Source organism: Pogona vitticeps, chromosome 5 (genome assembly GCF_051106095.1).
Source record: "Pogona vitticeps strain Pit_001003342236 chromosome 5, PviZW2.1, whole genome shotgun sequence".
Classification (NCBI taxonomy): domain Eukaryota; kingdom Metazoa; phylum Chordata; class Lepidosauria; order Squamata; family Agamidae; genus Pogona; species Pogona vitticeps.
Window position 1 is genome coordinate 85,052,639 of NC_135787.1, and position 25,852 is coordinate 85,078,490.

General features: G+C 39.8%; 1 protein-coding gene across 5 annotated transcripts in view; it reads left to right on the forward strand.

Moving 5' to 3' along the window:
• Positions 1-25,852, forward strand: part of PPARGC1A (PPARG coactivator 1 alpha) — a 913,403-nt gene that overhangs the window by 842,318 nt on the left and 45,233 nt on the right. For all 5 annotated transcript variants that reach the window (XM_078394052.1, XM_078394051.1, XM_078394050.1 and 2 more), the window contains 3 exons: positions 7,839-8,033; positions 17,916-18,038; positions 19,087-19,291. In XM_078394052.1, coding sequence (XP_078250178.1) covers positions 7,839-8,033; positions 17,916-18,038; positions 19,087-19,291 — 523 coding nt within the window. The remainder of the gene's footprint in view (positions 1-7,838; positions 8,034-17,915; positions 18,039-19,086; positions 19,292-25,852) is intronic.

Consider the following 25,852-nt stretch of genomic DNA (forward strand, 5'->3'; position numbering starts at 1 on the left):
CTGGAGAGTACTTAAGTACTGTATTTTTTTAACAATCAATTGTGAAGACAATTCTAACTCAGTTCCTTCCTGGTATCTGTCTTGGGCAGCTGATAGGATCTTTATTCTGGAAGGTGGGGAAAATGAAAATGAGACAGTGTCCTTACACCTGTTACCTAACTAGAAAAACCTTCTTTTCTGCCATTACTATTACCATTCATTCTACATTCCTTTCCCTGTTATTTGCCTTTTCTTTTTACAGAAATGTTGTTTTCCTGGAGAACTAGAAATACATGATTACTCTCATGGACTCAGAGAAAGATTAGGCTGGAGTGTCTCCAGAAGGGTATAGGATGCTTCGCACAATAATTTCTGTGTCCTTTCTTTGGGAATGGAGTGGGATAGGGGGCTTTTGTACATCTTGGCATACCTGTCAAGAGGTAAAAAGACAAATTGTTGACACATATAAAATCTAATCATTTAGCATCCTGCAACGACTTTAAATAATTTTTGGTAAAAGAATGTAAAATGTTCTACTACAAGTTGCTAGCAAAGTACTGAATTTGTAAGACAAATAGGCCTGTTAGTAGCTCATCAGTTTATTAGAAACTTAATTGGTAGGCTACAATGGATATTTCTGAACTGCAACAACTCATTAGCAACCATAACATGTGCAAGGTTTCTGGGCTCTTTGGTAGAAAAGTTGTAGTAGCTTCTTCTATTTTATCTAATATCAGAAAAGTTTAACTTTATACTGAAAACCAGGTGTGGGTTACAGTAGGACCCCTGTGTCCTCTGTTTCAGTTACCACAGTTTCACTGAAACAGCTGACCATGTGTGCCTCTTCAGGCCAGGGAGTGGCGGCACGTCTTCCTAGAGGCCGTTTCAAGGAACAGAGCTGAGTCGAAGTGTTTCCTCCAATTGAACAAGTTGCTGCAGTGGCTCACACCTTATCTTCTGCCTGCTCACCTCAGTACAAACTGCCAGCAGTTACCATTCCTAAAACTTGCAAGCATTGAGGTGGAATGTGACACACCAGCCCTGGCAGGCCAGAAGAGAGGCAGTGGAGGCAAGTGGCAATGCCTGTACAATGAACAACTTCTTCACTCCTCACCCACCAATCTCAAAAGCAAAGGGCCCAGCGGCAGCCCTTTGCTTTTGAGTTTGCTACTGCAGGGTTTGCTGCCTGTGGTTTCAGACATCCAATGGGGGGGGGCAGGGGGAGCCTTGGAATCTAGCCCCCAGGGATACAGGAGTCCTACTGTGTTTGCAGAGATAGGGAGGGCCAATCTGCTTCCACTGGGCACCATATCCATCATTTGCTTTGTTTTTAAAATAAAATCCATGTTTGTTGCCACCAAAAGCTGAATGGTGTGATGGGATATTTTGTGGCAAGGCCAAGAAAAACCATGGGGGGGGGGATATTTGAGGTTTACGGCCATGTGTTGCCCACCACTGCCCCCAAATTGAAACCATCTTTCAATAGCATTGCTTTGATCTGGGTTTTGAGTAGGGCAGATACAAAAATGTTAATTATTTTGAAGAGATGTCAAACACTTCTGACAAGTCCAAAGAAATCCACCTGTTTATATAACATGATCTTCCATGGGATGAGATCTGCAGTAGGAAGTAAAGCGTACATTTGTTTCTTTAATTGTTTTGGGTTTGGTTTATTTAACTCACAGAAAGGAAACGTGGACAACTAGATAGAAAAGAGATGAAAATTAAAATGCCCTGCAATCTTAAGACTTGTTTATTAGCAAGGATTATATGTTGTTCTATTTCCAAAAGATGTTTTCTCACATTCTTCTCAAGAATATAATCTCTTCATCTGGCAGCAATTTGAGATTTTTGTTAGACATAAAAGTAACTTTTATTTGACTTACAAAATATGTTGCCTCTTTTTTCTGTACCCAAAAGTGTGAGATCTGATACTGCTCCCATACTTGTGTTATGTGTCACTCTTGGAAAAGCTTGGGTTTTAAAATACAGGTATGAAAAGTTATTTTAGTATTGGCAAGTGCCTGAAAAAAAATAAAATTTCAAGCATAAAATCTAATGCTTGAAACTTGTTTAGTTTCAAGTGTTTAGTGGTTCTTTATATGAAAAGCTAGCATACATTTATAGTTCTATCCAGGTAAAATTTTGTACAGTATGTTTGTTTCAACAAGGTGCTGTGTCCTCCTTGCTTATTGACCTCCTGTTTGGCAGCTACTTTGGTCTATTCAATCCTTTTCAGGTTGAGGACACACCATATAATTGCTGGAGTATCACTGGTAGTAGATGAGCTTCATAAGTGGCAATGCTAGAATAGTGAAATTTACAGCTTGTGGCTACAGCAGGGCTTTCCTCCCTGTGCTGTCAACACTAGGCCTCACACCATGAGCACAAAGCAGAAAGTTGACACTTTAATGAATATTACCTTAAGAGTGATTGGTTGGAATATTACACTCACTCTCTTGGGGACATGCAAAATGACTTTCTCTCAAGTCCTCTGGGTAGTTTAAGAGCTGAAGCTTCTTGCTAACTGACCTTAGGTATGTGATATTTATGTTTATAATACATGCCAGCACTTTGAGTGGGAACCAAGTGGAGACATGAATTTCCTATAAAACGGAGGTGGAGGGAAGACTACATTTCAAAAGAAAACTAATACTGTATTTAAATATGTGCACTTCCAACTGTCTTGTATTGTCTCAGGCAACACTATCCTTTCTTCTTTGCCTTTTCCTGTAACTTCCTCCAAGAATGTCTGCCTCAGGTTTCTTCAGATGTATGCCTCCCAGATATTAGTTAGGGATAATGGGGGTTCTAATCCTATGCATCTGGAAGGTATCAGGCTGACCTCCCTCATCCTACTTCTCTCTTGGTTGCTTCTTTCAAATCCCTTCTTGACAACATTTCATACTTTGGCTAACACCTTTAATCTTCAGTTTCTGTATAATAAATAACCCTCACATACACCAGCTAAATATTCAACCTCTCCCTTTCCTCTTGTACTGAATTTTAGACTGTGTGTTCCTCAGGGCAGGGCCTTGTTCACTTGCACTTTGTAAAGATGTATATGTTGGTGACATGGTTACTGCCTAGGATGATAATGATGATGAACTGTGTAGGTATCTTCCTACCCTCCCTCCAAAGTTTTAAATAAACCAGTATCAAAAGTTCTCAGTCTTCTGTTTCCCAAGGGAAATTGTCCCTGTAAAATTTTGTCTGTATAAAGTTGTACCATATTTTTCATGTATAAGATGATACTTTGATCTAAAATATTTAGATTAAAAAACGAGGGTCATCTTATACATGGAAGTAAGGGAGGATGGATCAAAGCGCTTTGATCCCTGCTTTCTCCCTCCACTTTCCTTCGTTGCAAGAAAGTGGAGGGGAAGGCAGGCATCAAAGTGCTTTGGTTCCTGCTTTCCCCCTCCACTTTTTGTAAAGAAAGTGGAGGGGGAAAGCACTTTCCTCACAATAAAGCGGAGGGGGAAAGCAGTAATCATCAAAGCGCTTTGATTCCTGCTTCCCCCTCCACTTTAGGTGAAGAAAGTGGAGGGGGAAAGCACTTTCATCACAAGAAAGTGGAGGGGGAAAGCAGGAATCATCAAGGCACTTTGATCCTTGCCTTCCCCCTCCACTTCCTTGCAAAGAAAGAAATTTTGGGTTAGAAAAGTGGGGAGGGGTTGTAGACATGGGGATGTCTTATACACGGATGTCTTATATACTTGGGTTAGTTTGACTTAATGTAGGAGTGATCTTTATTGGTTTTTAATTTTGGATTGGAGAATTATTTTATAGTACAGTATTGTAAAATGTGGGATGGAATTTCAGACCTTGAGACCAAATTCCACCCTCCTGGGGGCCCATCCTGACTCTTTTGGTGTCCCTGGAAGGCCATGCTCTCTTTTCTTTTCTTGGTTTCTCAGCTTTTGTGCAGCTTTACCACTCTAAAATGCTAAACTATATCTATTAAGGCTTAGTTACTACCAGTCAGAGCTTTGAGTTGAAAATGGCAAAACCTGTGTTGAAACAGCTTCCTTGCCCATTCTCCAAAACAAGGACAGCTTAACAGCATTCTTCTCATTTCCTCAGATCTTCTCTTGCTGTTTTAATTAATAAAAATGATTATGTATAAAACAGTATTTAGGAACAAGCACATGCTTAAGGTTCACAAAGGTCATCTACCCCCCAAAGCTGTTTCATTGCTTCATACATTCCCATGCCATTTGTGAACAGACACATGTTGGTTGGTAGTATGCCATCATCTGTGGCGACTTTGATTTATTTGCTCTGTAAATTGGGACTGGTGCAATAATGGAAAGTGACGTTAATTGTTTTAACAGAGTTCTTGTTGTCTCATCCTTTGCTTTCCTCTGAGAGGTGTCTGACGGTTTGAAACTTGCACAAAAAAGTAATTGAAATTGTTATGATGAGGAAGACCAGTGTCCACTCCACATTCTGACTGAATGTCAGTGTGCTTTAGTGTCTGTTTTATAGCGCAAACAACAAGCATTGGATGAGCAAATGCAAGTGTCCATATTATCAAAGAAAGAATGCTGACTTAGGAAGAGGAATTTAGTTTAACTGTTCTGGGGGAAGGTTTGCTAAGGAGTGGGTTAAATCAGGACACGTACAGAAACATTTGAGGCATATGATTCTGGTTATAGAAATGGTGGTAGCAGACTGGGAAAGAAGTTCAAATTTTTCTTAGGTTCTGGTTCTGAATTTTTTTTTTCATCTTTTTTCCTTTCTTTATAAATGCAAACCAGCAAAATTTTGCATTCCTTTCTTACCATCCTAAGAGAATTGCTTCAAGGGGCTTATAAAGTATAGGTCTAGATTTAAATGCAACAGTAATCTGTCTTTAAAACTTGATTATCAGATTCAGGACAGCTCAAAAAGCAAGGTGTGACAAGTCAACCTAGAAGTCCGTGAAACGAAGTAACAGCAGAACCAAAACAATTGTCCAAATGAAAGTATTCTTCCCTTGCTTGCAGATCACAAACTGAAGAGATAATGTGCAGGAATTCCATGTGTAGGGCACCACCACAAAGGAAACGCTCTCAGAAGGCACTGGCATACTTAACAGGGATACAACAGCTGGCCTTAGATGGTGGGCAAATTTGCATAGCAGAGACAGTCCAAAGCTGTGTTATCAAACCTTTTGCCCTCCAGAGAGGTTGCACTGAAACATCCATGAGCCCAAAATAGCATGTCACATACTCTGTGATTGAGAAAGTCTGCTCTGAAAGATACTATTATCTTTTGTGGGGGAGATTTATATATTGGCTACAACCCAACACAGAATTAGTCATACTTACATGCTTTGTAAATACTTCAATCCACGTGGTTTCTCTAATAGGATGAGAATGTGAAGAATCTTCTCAAGAAGTTTCTCTGCTCTTAGAATTCTTTCTGTATGTTTTGAAACTCCTTGGATGTTTCAGAAAGAGGCAGAATGCCCAAATCCCTTTCATATTTTCTGAAAGTGACTGTCTCATTGGTGAAAATCTTCTTGTTCAAGTTGCATTCTTGCGTGAATTAAATTGCTGCTAATTAAAGAGTCCCTGCTTCTGTTCCAGAGATTTAAACAATGAGGAATTAAGGCATGGGCTCTTTAATTAGCACCAATCTGCTGCTGCCGGTTATATCTTTTCCTTCACACCAGTGTAACTCACTGGAAAGGATTTGGGCCATCAGCAGTGAAATTTGATAAGGATTTGGGCACTGCAATGAAGTCTTTTCACAGTCAATGAAATCTGATAATAGTCTCATGAATGACATGTAAAAATTACTCACTAAAATTTTTCAGCAGTCCTGAAAGCTCTTCTGGGCTCCCTTTAAAATCTTCAGATTTTCAGTCTGAGTGAAACGTCTACCTTTGTTTCATATTTCCACTTTGCCACTTTTGACAAAGTTCTGGTGGCACCTTGAATATCAAAGAGGTTCAGTTTCATGTTCCCATCATGTACAAAAGTCTCTATTAGAGGTTCAGCACTGGGCAGACTTCTCTGTTGACCTCAGCTGGAGGTTGAGGTCAACTGAAGTTGCAACCATGAAGGCTACATTAGTATCTCATTTCAGGTAAAGGAGATTTTAGTTCAACAATTTGAGTACAGTATAAGCCCTATTTATACTTAATGGAAAGTGTGCCGAGCAACTGTCTCCAACAGTGGATCTTGCAGATGTGTAGGACCACGACTCCTGATATCTGCAGCTAGTATGGTAGGCATGTTGACTGAAGATTATGGGAGGAGTAATCCACCATGTTTTCAAGGTGATGCATTGGAGAAGGCTAGAACAGAACCACAGACTGCTGTAAAAGCAAAACAGCTATCACTAACCCCTTATTTCCTTGCCTCACATGTGCATTTTAGATGTAATACACCTGTGCAGGCACAGATACAGAGTCAGTCACATTTAAAGTCCTTAAGCAGATTTGGGAATGGGGGGGAGGGATTGTTAATTTTTTGTTCTTAGTCAAACTGTTTACTGATTTTTTTTCCCTGATTTTCTTGTACAATCTGTGTTTGCCTGTCAGACAAAGAAAGGTGTACAAGAAGAGAGGGCAAGAAGAACAGGAAGGTACAGCTTTGTTGGGTGCTTATTTATTGAATGGTATGATGCCCTCACAAGTCTTGTTCCTATGTTTGTTATTTATTGGTAGAAAGCATAGTGATATAAAAATGCTAAGGAGCGAAGTTGGCATATAATTAGACCAATGCACAATGCAATTTTTTCACCTTAAAATAACAAAATGATCATAATTTGCAGAGTGGATGTGCTTGTTTCCTTAACTGTTCTTTTGTTGAAGGGTATATTAATTGAACAGGACTGAATTCCATTAAGATCAGTCCCCAGTAATCTCTTGTTCAGAAAATCCTTTATTTTGTGACTTGCTCTGTGTTTTATGCACCACACCTTGTGCATTCCTGGGTGGCATTAAACTACTTAAATATGACATCTGCAGAGAGTATTACAACTGTTGCCTTTTTCTTTCTCAGAATTGCATTTCACTGCCAGCAAAGTCTTTGCATGGACTCCACAGGGAGTTTTTCAAAGCTCTAAATCATTAATAATTGCTGCGACAAATCTCTAAAATATAATATGCTTTTATTTTTCTGCCTTCCAAGTATATATATGATAATTGGAATATATTGCATTGAGGAATGCAAGGATATTATATTTGATTTGACACAAACAAGTCCTGGTACCAAAATAAGATATCTAGTACAAATTACCGTTGCAACCACATCTGATTAAGAATTAATCTGCTTTTTATAATTGCAGCCTGAATTAGATAAATGCAGAGAGTAGTTGTATTGAGCACTCAGACTGAAAAGGACAACTTCAAAGGCAACCTCCAGAATGCATTTATTTAAAAAAGAAACCACGGGGATTGTCATTAACAATAAGAACATTGATTGCTGTACTTTGAAATACGAAGTATTACAGTACGTTCCTTATCAAATTTTGGTGGGGGGGGAAGCATCTGTAGAGAAACAATCATATAGGGCTTCCTCCCCCCAATACTTCTCACATTGCAATTTGTGACTCTAGTGATGTTTGTTAGGTCAGCTGATAATAGAATTCAGTTGATGGCGCTCTGTGTGTGTGTGTGTGTGTGTGTGTGTGTGTATGTATGTGTGTGTGTGTGTGTGTGTGTGTGTGAGAGAGAGAGAGAGAGAGTTTTTATGTAGGTATGTTTATTCAGGTTTTACCCCTAGAAGCAACCAGGATAAGTTAGTTGAAACATTGCATTTCAGTTGCACAAAAATTGATTCAGCCAAATTATGTTTTCCATGGCTGTATAATTGTATTATCTCTTTCTGACTCATCTTTCTCACTTTTTTCTGCTTGTGTAGAAGATAGATGAAGAGAATGAAGCAAACTTGCTAGCAGTTCTCACAGAGACGTTGGACAGCATCCCTGTGGATGAAGATGGATTGCCTTCATTTGATGCATTGACAGATGGCGATGTGACCAACGAAAATGATGCTAGTTCTTTGCCAATGCCTAATGGCACCCCTCCACCTCAGGAGGCAGAAGAGCCATCTCTAGTAAGAATCTTCTTTCCTAGTGTTTAACAGGAAATGGAGGTGCCCTCTCACTATCCACTGCATGGGTATGATGTAGACACAGCAAGGTTTGGTCTTTTTATTGAGACTGAAACCCAGAAAGCACTAAATCATACTTTAAAAATTTCAGCCCAGAAAAAAACTACTGTACCTGTTTATCATAGAATTCTATTAAAGAGAATTCATAATATTGGTTGGATATTCTAATAATTGATACTGGTGTTCAGAAAATAAGAAATGTGTTGAATCTTTTCTTCCCCAAAAGTCTTTGGTACATGCGTCTGTATTTTACTTTTTATATTATGTTACAAGGTGTTTGCTAATGATGGCAGCACTTGGCTTTTTTCTTACTTTCCTTGAACAGTTAATTGGTTGACAAGAGTAAAGGGGGTTAATCCCTCTGGACAGAACCCAGATCTGTCCAAAGAAATAACAGTTGGTCCTTTCCCCTTAGACCCTCCAAAAGTAAAAGAAAGCTGTGACTGTGGCAGCAGGACTTTCTGATACTTCAGTTTGGGGGGAAATGAGAGGATTTCTTTTGCATCACTTTCTATTATATTTTGAAAGTGGCCTTCATGTAAAACTAGCCATTCCTATTTTCTAGGAAATGGTGTTTGACACGTTTGTAATGTGAGAGGGCTTAGAAATTGTATTAACCTGTTTTTCAAATCCTTTTCAAGTGGCCTTTGCCAGGATTCTTTAAAGGAAGCCGTGACAGCCAAATAGCTGTAAACATTGGATCTAGTGTGCTAAAGAAGTCAATGAAAAGGCTGTGTACAGGAGTCTCAGTTTTTCTCTCATGTATTTATTCGTTTGCTCCACCCCAGTTCCAGTACATCCTGGGGTTTATCTGGATGAAATATGCAAACTTTTGTCAGGTATCTCTAAGCAATTCAGAATGCCACATTGTTGTTATTCACTCAGTTGTTCATTATTTGCTTTGGAGCATTTTTGACATGTCACCATTTAAGGAGGATAATGATACAAACTAACATAATTTGCAATGATTTGCATTAATAACAGCTGCTGTGCAGTGTGGAAAGAGGATATCATGAGAGGCAGTGGCAAGTTTCATGGATAGAGCATTCCAAGAACAAATTGGGCCCTCCTCAGAAACTTTTACTGAGTCTTTTGTGAATACTCTCCTCATTTGGTACAGAGTGTGAACATTTCTGTGTGCTGTAACTTGTACCAGGGGAAACCATTTCATGACATGTTTTGGCCCCTGGATATATGGGCAGAGTAAGAGACCAGAGAATATGCAAGATGAATAGAGGGTAGAATTTTGGTGATAGTCTCAGAGATCTGTATTCCAAAATAACACCTGTGGTTATAATTCATGAGGCCCTTTCAGACAAGGATTTGCCATTTAATGTAGACTTGATAGAGTAACACCTGTATCACAGCTTCTTGAAAAGTATATGTGTACAAGCCACACTTAAAGATCTTTTTGATGCTTTTCGTTTGAGGTATGCTAAAACAATAATTACTTAGATCTACCTAGATACCTAAAAATATCAGCTTTGAAGAAGCCCTCAGCTAGGATGGTGTCAAGAAATATAGTTACACATGAAAGTTATACTTCCTATGCATAGTAGTTATCCCTGAAAAAACAACAACAAAGACCTCCATCTTTCAAAACTTGCTTCTGCTGCCAGATTAACTTTTTTATTTTTGAATTATGATGCAATTCAAAAGTTCAGTATCTTATAGCTGTAACTATCAAGATGACGTGTAACTTTCATTTTCCAAATGATTTTATCAGCCAACAAGAAAAATCATATTACTTGCTTTTCTTGACCCAAAAAAAAGCATGACCCAAAAAAAGAGCAAACAGTCATAGCCAATGCCCAGATGTCATTTACTTTGAGGTGCAGTATTATCCATCAACAATAAGAGTTGGCTGCATGCTTAATGCAGTATATGCTTACTCTCAGTATAGAGTACTCTTACTAAAATCAGTAGAATTTAAGCTTGTCATAATTAATTTTGACCCTATTGATTTTTAGAGGTCTACTCCAAATCAGATATTTGATATAGCCTTCTGCAACTCTCAGCTTCTTATATCTTGGCACTAGACTTTTCTATATTGTAGGCAAATATTGTCTTTCATCAGAAAATTTCTTTTCAAGTAAAGTAATTCCAAGGCCATACAAAATATCAACGCTGCTCAGGTTTTGTATTTTGCTCCTTGTAGCTCAACCATAAACCAAATTAATCTGGGTGTTGTTTTTAGAAAATGACCTGGCTCCAAACCAGGCCTATCTATGCATTATGGTGGTTCTTTGGTATGGCTCTTTCTCCCTCTGTCCTTGACTAGCACTCATATTTGTTGTGACTGATTGTGTAGCTTTGTATGCATGTTGGACCATAGACACATGGTTAAAAACGGATGTTCTCCTTCTGGAGTTGCATAGGATTATGTTTGCTATAGTCCCTGGCAGATGTTTACCACTTCCTGTTGGTTTGCTTGGTTTGAAAGACATTTCCCCTCGAGGACAACATGGCAAACAAAGAGTTCTCAATGTATTCGCGAAGGCTTTCATGGCTGGGATCTAATGGTTGTTGTGGGTTTTTCGGGCTCTTTGGCCGTGTTCTGAAGGTTGTTCTTCTTAACGTTTCCCCAGTCTCTGTGGCCATGGACATCTTCAGAGGACACCTCTGCACTTTTTAAATTAGGGCTTAAGAACCTTTTTCTAGTAAAGGCCACATTCTCTCAGGGTAATCTGGGAGGAAGCATGTGTTGCTGGTGGTTTTTCCTCTCTCGTATCTTCTTTTGTTTCCTTTTTTGCTCTTCTATTTTTCTACCTGAATGTTTGTCCTGGGTCTGTGAAAATCAGATTGAGGAATGCAGATTTCTCACCCCATCCATATATTAACTTTCTCCTTTGAGCGACTCCACAGTTCCCAGGTAGTTATCAAAAGGGAAGAATATGTAGTCCTTTGTATAGTCATGTGAAGTAAAGTGTGCCTGTATGGCCGTGGTCACACGAGCCAAATGTTGCCTTCCTATCCCTCACTGAATTCATATCATAAATTTGTGGTCGCATGATGCACAGCCATTAGTGAATGATTTACCTGGTGAGCAGGTAAACTGCAGATCATTTCTTTCTCAGCCAGAGGCTTCTACTTTTTTGTTGCAGATCTTTCAAAAATATGTTGTGTTGCTGCATGTGTGAACAACCCTATCACAATGTTTGTGAACTACTGTCACCGTGCATGTTGTTAGAAATGTTTTTCATTCCCCCCCCCCAGCATTTGTGTTGATGCATCAGTTAACTTCTGTCAAACAATCTCAACAGGAAGCTCTAGGCACTTGTTGAATTGGAAGGAAATGATTCGATAACCCAAAAAACATTGGGACTCACAACCTGGAACAAATACCACAATGACCTCAAAGCATGACAGGAACATGATTAAAAGTCATGTAATCACAGGGGACATTTCACTGCTGTGACTGCTGCCTGTGCTTGTGTTTGAGAACAAATGCTTGTAACTCTGTGCATTTAAATATCCTTGTCTGTGCTCTTGGGCATATTCTCATTTTAGGATTAGTCATGTGGTCCCCAAGTAAAACCCACTAGCTATTGCTATTATTTGTAAAATCATAAACGAACTGCAGCATATATTTTAATTTTTTTTGTTTTTAAAAAATCCATTTTTGACTTAGGTATAATGATTAATATATCACTTACCAGCATGTAAAATGGTTTTGTAAATCTTGTGTTGCTCATCTTGCTGACAGCTCTGTGATGCAGGCATTTTTTTCTTCTTCGGTAGGAGATGAGACCCATTTCCCCACATTGCCAAATAACTTTTTCTTAGGAATTAATGCAGAATTCATGTGAAGTTAAAAATACTTGACAGTACATTGGACGGTTCTGCATAAAAGTGGGGGCACAAAGAGAGCCCCATTCTAATAAAATAAATGAAAAGAAATTCCTGCCATCTTACTTTTTGGGAATAGACAAGTACCTTGTAAGAACAGAAAAGAGTGTCCCAAAAACAGAAGGGAACCAGTTATTATGGGAAGTCCAAAGATTATTAAACTAACCCTTTCTTTAAGGAATAGTTCTGAGTTTTTAGTATTATTAGTCTGGTAGTAGTGTAAGTAAACAGAGTGAAGAGGTCTCTCAGGTACAGAATTGTAATAACCAAAGATAAAGGTGTATTTATTCAAGGAGGTCAGATTTTATGTGACACTGAGTGAAAATGAAAAGAAGATGGAAAGATAAAAAGACAGGCTCTTACTACTCAGGGCATGACTCACTGAACAGGGAGTTAGCTTGAAGTCTTCTTAAGGATGGAACCAATAAATATCTTTCTTGGAACAAAGAGTCCTTGTTGTTGTGTGCCATCAAGTCATTTCAGACTTGTAGCAATCCTGTAAATTTGTTGCTGTTGTTGTGAAGTTGTATCTGACTCTTCGTGACCCCATGGACCAGAGCACACCAGGCCCTCCTATCTTCCACTGCCTCCCGGAGTTCGGTCAAATTCATGTTGGTAGCTTCGATGAAACTGTCCAAACATATTGTCCTCTGTCGTCTCCTTCTCCTCTTTCCCAACATCAGGGGCTTTTCCAGGGAGATTTCTCTTCTCATGAGATGGCTAAAGAAGCCTCAGCTTCAGGATCTGTCCCTCCAGTAATCACTCAGGTTTGATTTCCTTCAGAATGGATAGGTTTGATCTCCTTTCAGTCCAGGGGACTCTCAAGAGTCTCCTCCAGCACCAAAAGCATCAATTCTTCAGCGGTCAGCCTTCTTTATGGTCCAGCTCTCAATTCCATACATCACTACTGGAAAAACCATAGCTTTGACTATGCGGACCTTTGTCGGCAAGGTGATGTGTCTGCTTTTTAAGATGTTTTCTAGGTTTGTCATCGCTTTCTTCCCAAGATGCAGGTGTCTTTGAATTTTATGGCTGCTGTCACCATCTGCAATGATCATGGAGCCCAGGAAAGTAAAATCTGTCACTGACTCCATATCTTCCCCTTCTATTTGCCAGGAGGTGATGGGACCAGGGGCCATGATCTTAGTTTTTTTTAATGTTCAGCTTCAGACTATTTTTTGCACTCTCCTATTTCACCCTCATTAAGAGGATCTTTAATTCCTCCTCACTTTCTGCCATCAGAGTGGTATCATCTGCATATCTAAGGTTGTTGATATTTCTTTCAGCAATCTTAATTCTGGCTTGGGATTCATTCAGTTCAGCCTTTGGCATGATGTATTCTGCATATAAGTTAAATAAGCAGGGAGACAATATAGTACAGCCTTGTCGTACTCCTTTCCCAATTTTGAACCAAACAGTTGTTCCATATTGAGTTCTAACTGTTGCTTCCTGTCCCATGTATAGGTTTTTCAGAAGGTAGATAAGGTGGTCAGGCACTCCCTTTTTTTTTAAGGACTTGCCATAGTTTGCTGTGGTCCACACAGTCAAAGGCTTTTACATAGTCAATGAAGGAGAATTAGATGTTTTTCTGGAACTCTCTGGCTTTCTCCATAATCCAGCACATGTTAGCAATTTGGTCTCTAGTTCATCTGCCCTTTCAAAATACAGTTTGTACTTCTGGGAGTTCTCGGTGCACATACTGCTGAAACCTGCCTTGTAGGATTTTGAGCATAACCTTGCTAGCGTGTGAAATGAGTGTAATTGTATGGTAGTTGGAGCATTCTTTGGCACTGCCCTTCTTTGGGATTGGGATGTAGACTGATCTTTTCCAATCCTCTGGCCACTGCTGAGTTTTCCAAACTTGCTGGCATATTGATTGTAGCACCTTAACAGCGTGATCTTTTAAGATTTTAAATAGTTCAACTGGAATGCCATCACCTCCACTGGCCTTGTTGTTAGCCGTGCTTTCTAGGGCCCACTTGACTTTACCCGCCAGGATATCTGGATCAAGGTAAGCAGCCACACTATCTGGGTTGTCCGGGACATCCAGATCTTTCTGGTATAATTCCTCTGTGTATTCTTGCCACCTCTTCTTGATGTCTTCTGCTTCTGTAAGGTCCCTCCCATTTTTGTCCTTTATCGTGTCCATCTTTGCACAAAATGTTCCTTTATCTCCAATTTTCTTGAACAGATCTCTGTTTTTTTCCTTTTCTATTATTTACCTCTGTTTCTTTGCACCCTTCATTTAAGAAGGCCCTCTTGTCTCTCCTTGCTATTCTTTGGAAGTCTGCATTCAATTTTCTGTAACTTTCCCTATCTCCGTTGCATTTTGTTTTCCTTCTCTTCTCTGCTATTTTAAGGCCTCGTTGCATAGCCACTTTGCTTTTTTGCATTTCCTTTTCTTTGGGATGGTTTTTGTTGTTGCCTCCTGTACAATGTTACGAGCCTCCATCCATAGTTCTTCAGGCACTCTGTCCACCAAATCTAGTTCCTTAAATCTGTTCTTCACTTCCACTGTGTATTCATAAGGGATTTGGTTTAGTCACTAGCTCAGTGGTTTTTATTACTTTCTTCAGTTTAAGCTTGAATTTTGTTATAAGAAGCTGATGATCAGAGCCACAATCAGTTCCAGGTCTTGTTTTTGCTGACTTGTTTTTGCTTCCCCATCTTTGGTTGCAGGGAATATAATCAATCTGATTTCGGTATTGCCTATCTGGTGATGTCCACGTGTAGAACTGCCTCTTGTGTTGTTGGAAAAGAGTGTTTGTGATGACCAGCTTGTTCTCTTGACAAAATTCTATTAACCTTTGCCTTGCTTCGTGTTGAACTCCAGGGCCAAACTTACCTGTTGTTCCTTTTATCTCTTGACTCTTTACTTTAGCATTCCAATCCCCTAGAATGAGAATAACATGTTTCTTTGGTGTCAGTTCTAGACGGTGTTGTAAGTCTTATTGGTAGCAATCCATGAAGGGGTCCCGTACATTAATAACACCCCAAAGGTCCTGTTATTAACGGTCCTCAGTTCTGGCAAACTAAAGATCATTACATTCTTGAAGGCTTTCACGGTCGGGATCTGATGTTTGTTGTCAGTTTTTCAGGCTGTTTGGCCATGTTCTGGAGGTTTTTCTTCCTAACGTTTCACCAGTCTCTGTGGCTGGTATCTTCAGAGGACAGGAGTTAGAACTCTGTCTGTGTTCTAGTGTAGTGTTCTAACTCTAGTCCTCTGAAGATGCCGGCCACAGAGACTGGTGAAACATTAGGAAGAAAAACCTCCAGAACATGGCCAAACAGCTGGAAAAACCTACAACAACCATACAGATCATTACTTCCTTTATTGAGACAATCCTTCTTGTGCTAGGTCTTCTTATTTTTCTACTAAATTCAACTTTTCCTAATATTATTGTCTTTTCCAGTGAGTCACATCTTCTATATCCAGAGTATGATTGCTTTAGTTTAAGCATTTGAGCTTCTAGCAACAGTTAAAACTTGAATTGATTTAGGACCTACTTCCTGCCTCTCCTTCCCATATGTGAACTATTCCTTCACAGTCTAGTCCAGGAGCTCGAATCAAATAGCCAGTTCTCTGATTCCCCCAAGCTCCTATAAACCCCTTTTGTCATTTTTTTTAATTAAAAAAGAGGGGGGGTGGAATTGTGTGTTCAGAAAGCTCCATGGAATGTACACCTATAGAAGAAGAGACAAGGGATCCACCCCTTGGGCAAACTACCCACAATTTTTTTGAAAATCCTGAGTGACTAAACCTGGCTATTTAGACAGGCCTTCCCTGAACAAACTATACTCTGATACAATAGTGTCCAGTGATATAACTTCTGTCATACTGCCATGCTCCATGTTTTTATTTTTCTACGCTTTAAATTATATTTATTGTATTATAATTTTATCCTCACTTCACTTTATATTTTTTTTATTTTCACCCCTATGTATTAATGTTCCTATTTGCTATTTTGTTACTCTATTGTTTTTTGTTATTTGTTGTAAACCGCCCAGAGTGACCTTGGCTGCCAGATGGGCAGTATATGAATGAATGAATGAATGAATGAATGAATGAATGAATGAATGAATGAGACTACAGAAAATAATCTGTGGAGCCTCCATAATTGTCTATCCCTCCTGTAGTTTTAGAGGAAGTACAGTGGTGCCTCACAAGACAAATGCCTCGCAGGACAAAAAACTCGCAAGACAAATGGTTTTGGCCATGGGGTTGATGACTTGCAAGACAAATGTTCCTATAGCCATGCTTTGCAAGAAGAATGTTTTCTGTTTTTTGTTCCTGCCTCATGTCTGCTGATTTTTTAAATGTTTTTCTATGATGTTTAAAAAGTTAAAGTTTTTTGATTGACATTTTTTAAATCATCTGCATAATGTATGGCTTTAAAGAGCACTTAATAAACCCTTTGTAAACCAAATTTGACTTTGTTCTGACTTTATTTGCCCATAGGAACACATTAATTATATTTCAATGCATTCCTATGGGAAAATGCGTTTCGCAAGACGAATTTTTTGCAAGACATCATTAACCGCGGAACGAATTAAATTCGTCTTGAGAGGCACCAATGTACTACCTGGCTTCTGGCACACAAAGATGTTTTAAATCTCCTTATGCTGCCTTTTTGGTAGACAGAAACAGACTGAGCAAACTTATCTAGGCAGGGAGCATCTAAACTGCTTTGGTCCACATCTGTTTTGGCTGCAGCTAGCAAGGGTGGGGTATATATCTTCTAATCAAACTTCCAGCTCTGCCTTACTGAAAACTTGACATCAATTGCCCATTAACTACTGAATAATTGGGTATTCATTTCACCTTCACATAATGTACTTTGCCAGATGTCATACATTAAAAATCTTAGAATGCACCATATAGTAGTATTTTGATTTGATGAGAGGCTGATTCACAGTAATCTCAAAATAAGGAGTTCATTAATCTAATTCCTTTACAGTGAATCCCATAACATATGTGTTTCTTGTTTCATTTGCACAAGAGACATAACAGAGGCTGTGGGATATGATGAGAACCTCCTGTGGACAGTATGTAGTGGTTAGACCACCCAGCCATGAATAGTTTAAGGACTTATATGGCTAATTTTAGAGAATACAATCCATGCAATGGGGAAAGAAAACATCATTCAACCCATTCTGTGCCCCTGTTAGTCCACACAGATGATTAAGTTTGTTGTGTACTGTACACCACTAGCCATGATGGCCTATGGCTTCGACTGGAGCGGATGTCCTGAGAGAAAGGATGTTTTTCTTTTTTCTAGTAATGCATTTTGCACTTCTGGTTTTTCTACAATGCCAGAGTTGGCATACAGGAAGTTAACAATGCCATTCTGTATCTTCCTGGCACTGATTATTTTTTACCTGTTTTGGACATTGGCCTGTATGTACAATTGAGGAAATAAAAGAGCTTCCATCTGCTCATAAGCTGAAATCCGATTTCATTGTATAGTAAGTTGCAACTAGAGTGGACCTAGTGGGGATTTGGTGAGTCAGGGCCTTCATAAATTCCATTGATTCAAGTGGGTGCACTCTGGTGCAAATAACAGCATTAAGCAACAGGATTTCAGCCATTAAGTGTGCTTGTCCTGTTTCTGGATCATCAGGATATCCGTTCATTGAACATAATATGAAATGATTTGTAGTCCAAATCAGGGAGGGAATACCTCACCTCAGTATTGTGGAGTGACCCCTCCCCCCCTTACGGTCTTTCTGGGTACAGTCTAATATGTCTTCTATGAAGGAGGCTTGAAGCTGGGAGAGACCTGTCTGGTGGACACAAGTCATATTTTTGCATCATCAGTGACATCGATACATGTAGATACATGTCTGAGCTGGACCTGTGAGTAAAAAAATTCCAGTAAAAATAAACATAAGAACCAAAGATACATAACCTAATTTATTTTTCTTGCTAACCTGTCCCCTCTCTGACCCTCCAAATCTTTTCTCTTGTGATTGCAGCTTAAGAAGCTCTTGTTGGCTCCAGCTAACACCCAGCTAAATTACAATGAATGCAGTGGCCTCAGCACACACAATCATGCAAATGCCAGTCACAGGATCAGAACAAGCCCTGTGGTGGTTAAGGTATGGTGTTCATCATTGCTCTGTGTAGAAAAATAATTAAAGAGGGTTTTTTTTTAAATACAAGTTTCAGTGGCAAAGTATGGCCCAGTTAAACACCCAGCCAGCAATAAGTAGTAGCCTGTGTCCAAATATTCCCCCACTCATTTCAAGTCAAATGATATGACAGTCTGTGTGGAGGCTCATTTGCCCCGGAGTCCAGTTGTTGTGACCATCCACAACCCCTTTTGTATATATGCAAAGATGGACCTTTGTGCATGACCCTTTGTGGAGGGAGAGGGATAAAGATTCAGTAGGAGGGAGTGGAGAAGATCTTTCAGACAAATAGAGAAGTTGCTTACATTCCTTTTAATATTCTGAATAATACATGTTTGCCGCCATCACCCCAGGAAGAATTAAGTGGCATTTTATAACACCAGTACTACTTTTCCTGTGTACAGAATAATAGATATTCCCACTGAAACATTACTGATGCCATGCTGTTCCACCTGCCACTTCACTAGCAGCCCAACTTAGAAAAAAGATAATGCTAGAACCTTAGCCGAAAGGTCTGTGTCAGCCATTAATTGGCTCAGATGCTAGCAGTGGTGTAATTCTGCAAGCAGGCTGCATTAAACAATGTTTGTATTGCCATTGACTGTAACCAAAAACAGAGCATTTAGGGGTACTTAAGAGAGTTGTGAGCGCTGGGCCTGAGCAATCAGCAGCATATTAAGGTGTAAAAGAGCTTATCCCCCACCCCTACCCGCTTTCAGTTAAGGTGCTTGTTAGTTATATGTTACTAAATGGGAACATTGAAATGTAAAGAAAATGAAATAAAAAGTTGCACAAAAGTCATTTAGGAATTTTAACTGTCATTTTCTTTCCTTGTTCTGCAAACAGTTATTCACAGTCCATAGAGCTAGTACACTTAGACCAAACACTTCACTGAAAATCTCATCTCTTCAGAAAAGCTCTATCTATTCTGATAAGGTTCAGTTCACTCATTTTAGCTTGCTTTCTTTTTTCTCCCCCACCCCACCTCCCCTATTATTATGACTTACTTTTTAAGACTGAGAATTCATGGAGCAATAAGGCAAAAAGCATTTGTCAACCACAAAAGCCACAAAGACGTCCCTGTTCAGAACTTCTCAAATATCTGACTACAAGCAATGACTCTCCTCAGACCAAACCAACAGAGAACAGAAACAGTAGCAGAGACAAATGCACTACTAAAAAGAAAACACTTTTGCACTCTCAGACACATCATTTGCAAGGTAAGTTTGTGACTGAAGAATCTAATTTTGGAGAGCTGTTGTCTTGGTAATATACAGTGAGGTCCAGTTTCTATTAATATGGGGAGGTGGTGAAGAAAAGGTGCAGAAGCGATCATATTTATTTGTTATGTTTATATCCCCCATTTCCTACAGTGACTTCAGTATGGTGTCTATGGCTCTGTTACAGGAAGACACGCATGAGATAGTTCAGGCAGAGGGAAAGTGACTGAGAGCCTGATCACACAAGGGAGATGCTGCCCGCTACTAACGATACTTTCCACATGTCTGTTGTACTAAATCATGGTCATGTGGTATATATACCAAGATGAGCGTTCCCATTTGTTTTAACATTGCCGATTCATTGCTTCCTATTTGAAACACAATGGCAAGCTACACCGTGGAACCAATTTATTTTCTGTCTTGTCTCCTGGGGCAGTGCAGCCCCCCCCTTTTTAAAGTAAAAAAATATAAAGCTCTTAACCCATGCTTCCTCCCTTCGCTGGCAAAGACTGGGTGCACTCACCACCATCCCTGTGCTGAGCCCCATGGGATTGGGCATCCTTCTTCACAGCAGTGCCTTAGTCCTGACTGCTCTCCCTTCTCTTTTCCCTGGTGTGATTAATGGTTACACATGAAGTACCAGTAAGGAATGTTCATTCAGAACAAAACAAACAAACAAACAAAAAACCACAACCCTCCCAGTGAGAGGGAAATGTTCTGCAGTTATACCATTGGCTGGGAAAATATTGTGATAATGGCCATGCATCATGTGACTGGAAATCTATACAGCTATCTAACTGGGGTATTACTAGGAAACATTTGCCTCATGTGCTTATGCCTTGATTCAAGGTCACTAATGAATTTCAGTGGGGACTTGAGCCTGATTCTCACAAATCCTGGTCCACCTTCAAAGACTGGTGCCTTTAAGATAATGTCCTGTGGCTGGCTTCATCTCAGTGCTCTTTTCAGAGGTACTTCCCAGCTCGTCTTCCTGATATTCTTTTAAATGCCAGGATGGCAGTGTTGAACCTAGGGTCTTCTGCAAGAAAAAGCATACACTACTTTTTTGGAGACAACTTGTCTCACATTGAGAAATTTCTGTAGATGTTATCTGTTATATACTGAGTTATGTAAGACAGTGTGAAGAGATAACATCTACCTCATGGCGCAGTGGTTAAACTGCTGTACTGCAGCTAAAACTGTGCTCACGACCTGGGGTTCAATCCCAGGTAGCCGGCTCAAGGTTGACTCACCCTTCTGTCCTTCTGAGGTCAGTAAAATGAGTACCCAGCTCACCAGGAGGGCAATGTGTAGCCTGCATAATTAACTTGTAAAACACCCAGAGAGTGCTTGAAGCACTATGGGGCGGTATATAAGCAGCATGCTTTGCTTTTGCATAGTAGTACGATAGGATTTTGGCAATTCATTAAGGTCCACACCTTAAACTTATGTTCCCAAAGTGACTGATAAAGTAATGAAAAGCAAAATGAAAATGACATTTTAAAAAGAAAACAACAGAATCAACAAATTAATGCAACAACCAAAAACAATAACCAAAAAATCTAAGTTGAATTAACTGCACTACCAAAATGTGTTTGCTTAATACCAAAGGGCAGCACCAGATGGGGCTCCAGGAGGAGGGCTTACTGTAGGTTTTGTATTAATTTCATTTATTTCTGTTATTATACAGTGGGGACCATTGAAATGTGTTCATTCACAAGCAAGTTATTTCTATTGCCAGATCTCTGTATTTTGTTAGTTTTTGCAATTCTTTATCTTCCACTCTGCCATCCCCTGGAATTGCAGTGCCAATTATCCAACCAGCTAATCTTATTTCTGGTGTTTTATGCTCAAAGTGTTGCCGTTTGAATCTGGTAGTCCCACAAGATCTTAACTTGGTCATTTTCTCATACCTTCTCTACCTGATGTTCTCAAAGATGCTATTATTATTATTATTGTTGTTGTTTTTGTTGTTAAACACTAGGCACAATTAATTAAAAATTTAAAAACGTGGTATGTATGCTTTTCATAGCATTGACTTTTTTTAAAAGCCCTGATGGTGTTATTTCTGAGATCTGCAACTGCTTACAGTCCTGTGTAAAATTTCTTGATACTGTTCCCAAATCCCTTATGACTACGGGGACCACTGAAGTGCATTTCATCCACAACCTAGATGTTTTGATGGCCAGGTCTCTGTACAGTGGTGCCTTGAGTTACAAACTTAATCCATTCCAGAAGATGGTTGTAACTCAAATTGGTCGTAACTCAAATAACCATTTCCCATAGGAATACATTGGAACATGATTAATCCGTTCTGGCTGAACCCCCCAAAAACACACACACACACTAAAACACACTAAAAAACACACTGCTAGGCCCATCTGTGACGTTCAACTCTATGAAGCACCTACTTTTTGTGGCCTCACAAAGGTTCCAGTCTTTGTTCCGTCACTACCACCAGTGGATTACCTCTGTCCACAATATAAAAGACATTTGTCCAAACACTTGTCTGGTAAATGCAAAGAGAACTTATTTATTGAAGTGTAGCAAAGTTAATAATAATCACAGATGTTCTTCAGTTGTTCATTGTACACAATCAAATCATTCACAGGTCTCTCTATAATACTTTCTTGCCATATAATAAATTACCACCTTCTCTATCTATTTATCTTAACCAGTCTCTAACTTAATCCCTATCTCTTCTGCCTCTGCCTCTGACTCACTCACTCTTGACTGACTCTTGACTGACTCTTCTGACTGACTCCTCCTCTCAGGCCCTTAACATGCTCTATGAGATATAAACACTCTCTATATGCCAGGTCTTTATCAGTCATAGACATCTCTGGGTGTTCAGGGGTCAGTGGAATGGGATTCTCCCTAGCTTTTGTAGTATAATCATTCAAACTACTATCTTCCATCTGTTCCTCAATACAGGAAGCATCATTAGGTATAACCTCATCAGCCATTTTGGTTACCTCATGGTTCTTTTCTAACTTGGGGCATCCCTGGATAGATTCAGAGGAATCCATTTTTCCCTCAGGGATTGTTACTTCAAAAGCACTCTGCACATGCTTAGTGAGATCTAGCCCAATTAAACAAGGTGCAGGAATTTGATCAGAAATTGCCACGTCCCAATTTCGGATCCAGTCTCTATAGTTTATTTTCACTTTAGCCATGGGTAAAATCACTGGAGTAGAACTTACTCCCTTGATGGTAACAGTCTGGTTCGGGAGAATTTGTTATTTAGGAATCACCTCAGGATGACACAGGGTTATGTTAGAACAAGTATCAACCACTCCTACATAAAACTTTTCATTAATAAGAATCCTCTCACCAGGGTTATGAACTAGAATATCTTCTGCCTTTGCTAGAAAACCATAAATGACCTGGCCTAGTGGCAGATCAGAATTTTCTGTTGTGCCAGTTGCCATGGAGACAGAACTACCATTGTTACAGCTTCCCTCAGTGGCTTCAACTGGTTTTAAACAGTACACCTTTTTGGTCTGTCCATCCTTCCCATTTTGACTCTTATTTTTGTTCTTCATACAATTGAATTGTAAGTGACTGAACTCCCCGCAGTTATAGCACTGTATTCTTCACTCACTCTGAGGAGATCTGTTCAACTTTAACTTTTCCTCAGGGTTCATTTGAGTCTGAGAACTAGGCTGTGCTAATGTAGGTGAAGTACTACCCTGGCCTTTTCCTGTTGTTTTGCTGGGGAAATTTCTATCAAACAGTTTCTTATTATTGTCACAGTTCTGCTTGTTAAATTTTATCTCAGAGAACTTGTACTCTTGAATCTCCCTAATGTAATCTGCTGTTTCACCTGCTTCTAATAGATTTTTAGGATTTTTATGCTTAACTAAATAACACAATTCCCCAGGCAAAATAGAATAAATTTGTTCCAACCCAATCACATTTTTCATCTGCTCAAGAGAAGTGACATTTTCACGTTCCATCCATTTCTCTAAACATTGCAGCAGTTTGGCCCCTAGCTGAGAATATGATTCCTTAGGCCTTTTGATCAGGGAATGAAATTTTCTACAAAGGTGTTCTGCACTGATACCAAATCTAGAAAATACCATTTTTCTCTATGCTTCAAAATCTCTAGCCTGCTCCAAGGGCATCTGAGAATACAACTCAGCTAAATCTCCACTTATTTGGGATCTCAAAACCATCATCCTTAACATTAAAGTCCCAGCATGCCCTCTCAAATGAAATCAGGAAAGATTCAGGGCAGTCTCCTTTCCTGTATTGGGGAAATTTCTTTAGATCGATCTTTGAGAGATTTCCCTCATTCATGCTGTTATTATTGTTGTTATTTTGAGAGGCTAATTCTAATCTTTATATTTCAATTTGAAATTCCATTTGTTTTAACTCCATTAGTCTGTTTTCTTGCTCAGCTTTCCCCCTAATCACTAGTTGTCCTTTTTCCTTACTCAAATGCCATTTCTCTCTCTCTCCTTAATCTCTAATTCATTGAGCTGTAGTTCCTGAGCTTTTTCCGCAGCCCTGGCCTTTTCTCTAATTTCTAATTCCTTTGCTCTTAACTTGAATTCCTGTTCCAATTTCCATTTTTCAAAACCTTGGGAGCTTAGATCACCTTTTCTCCCTGAGGCACCCTCATGAGTCTCCCCCTGTTCCACAGCTAGAGGGTCTCCATTTCCCTCCACTTCCTGAGGTAAACTTTGTGCCTCTTGAGGATCAATTACCTCCACTACTGGCTTTTTAATTCTTTGGGGTGGCATAAGTATGTACTTCATTGATAAGATCTGGTTTATTTTGCAGATAGTCAGGCTTCCTTTACTGCTGTTTTCTTTTCCCCAATATTTTTCCGGTGCACTATGTAGCTCTTGCTTGGCACCTAAAGATGGTTGCATTTTTTCTGGCACCACGCCAGCCACGATGTTTTGTGGTCTGAGACAACCTTCTTGTCTCCAGACACAAAACAATTCTGTTTTCAAGCCTCTGCTTTTTATGTTCCTTTCACCTTAGATCTGTTCTGACCCTGGCTTCTGCTTTTTATCCAGAAATGCTCTCTTAACACTCAGAGCCTTGGATTTTAAGCTAGCCCATTGGGTCTGTTCAAATCCTGAGGTAACCTCAAAAGGAATTGTCCCTACAGAGTCCTTCCCTATCTTTAGTCACCCCTAAGATCTGGGATCAGAAGCCCCGCCACTAAGCTTTACCACTAAAGCTCTAGCAGGTAACCCACTTCTTTACCCCAGACCTCTGACTAAAAGGTACCCTTGACTCAAAGAAAATTCACTTTTAATTCTGGCTTGACTGGATTCTTTTGCATCCCGCCACTGGACACCAGTTGTGACGTTCACCTCTATGAAGCACCTACTCTCTATCTCTTCTGACTCTGACTCACTCACTCCTGACTGATTCTTGACTGACTCTTCTGACTGACTCCCCCTCTCAGGCTCTGCCTTTTAACCTCTCTCTCTCGGCTCCGCCTCTCCACCACATTTACCTAGTACATGAATAATACATGACTTATTTTGCATAACAAGGGGTGAACGCTACACCATCAAAGCACAAAAATATAACCCCACCCCAGAATCAATCAAACCCATTCCAGCAGGGACTAAAAAACACATGGCAAGACCCATCAGAAATGCGATGAATCTGTTCCAGCCAACCCCCCTCTAAAAAACACACTAAAAACACACTGCAAGACCCATCACAGCATAGGAACATAACCGCACCACCCAGCCCAAGCCCACACTGCAAAACCCACCCAGAACAGGCAGTTTTTAAAAGCAAAGAGCAGTAGTTTACCAGGCAGTCCGAAGCCTCCTCCGAATGCACACTCTCTAGTCGCTGGGGCGAAAGAGCTACAGAGAAGCAGCGTCTTCCCCAACCAACGGTTAGCAGTTCAAATTTCCCACCTTTCCCCCGCCGTTTTTCTCAAAGCTCTGGTCGCAAGTCAAAGCAAAATTTTGCAGCCACAGCTGGTCGTAACTCAAATTGGTCGCAAGTCAAGATGTTCGTAAGTCGAGGCACCACTGTACTTTGTTAGTTTTCCCTATTCTTTATTTTCAAATATAAGTGGTAAAGATGAAGTGGGATTATACAATCAGGTAGCGCATAACGTAGTGTTCAGTCAGGAGTCAACTCCATTGTGTGGTATAGATAAGGAGACTCCACAGCACTTAACGCATGAACTTGGAATAATTCAATACAGGAAATCTATTGTAAAAATACTGTCTTGGAATATTGCAGGGTGGCAAGCCACGGTTGGGGATACTGCCTTTATAGAGTTTGTCTCTAATTTTGACATTTTATTACTACAAGAGACATGGTCCCAAAGGAAACTAATATTAGATGGTTTTGCAACTCACACCCTTAAAGCAGAAAAGGTGGCAGGTTAAAAGGTGGCATGGCCATCTACTGGGGAGGCTTTCGGACTGGCTTCAAGTAGAAAATATATTGACTGATGTGCAGGCAAGATTTAGGCCAGGGAAGTCTACCTTGGATCAGGGCTTCATCCTACAACACCTAGCTCACAAATACTCCTCCCCTAAAGGAGGCACTCTGTATGCAGCCTTTATT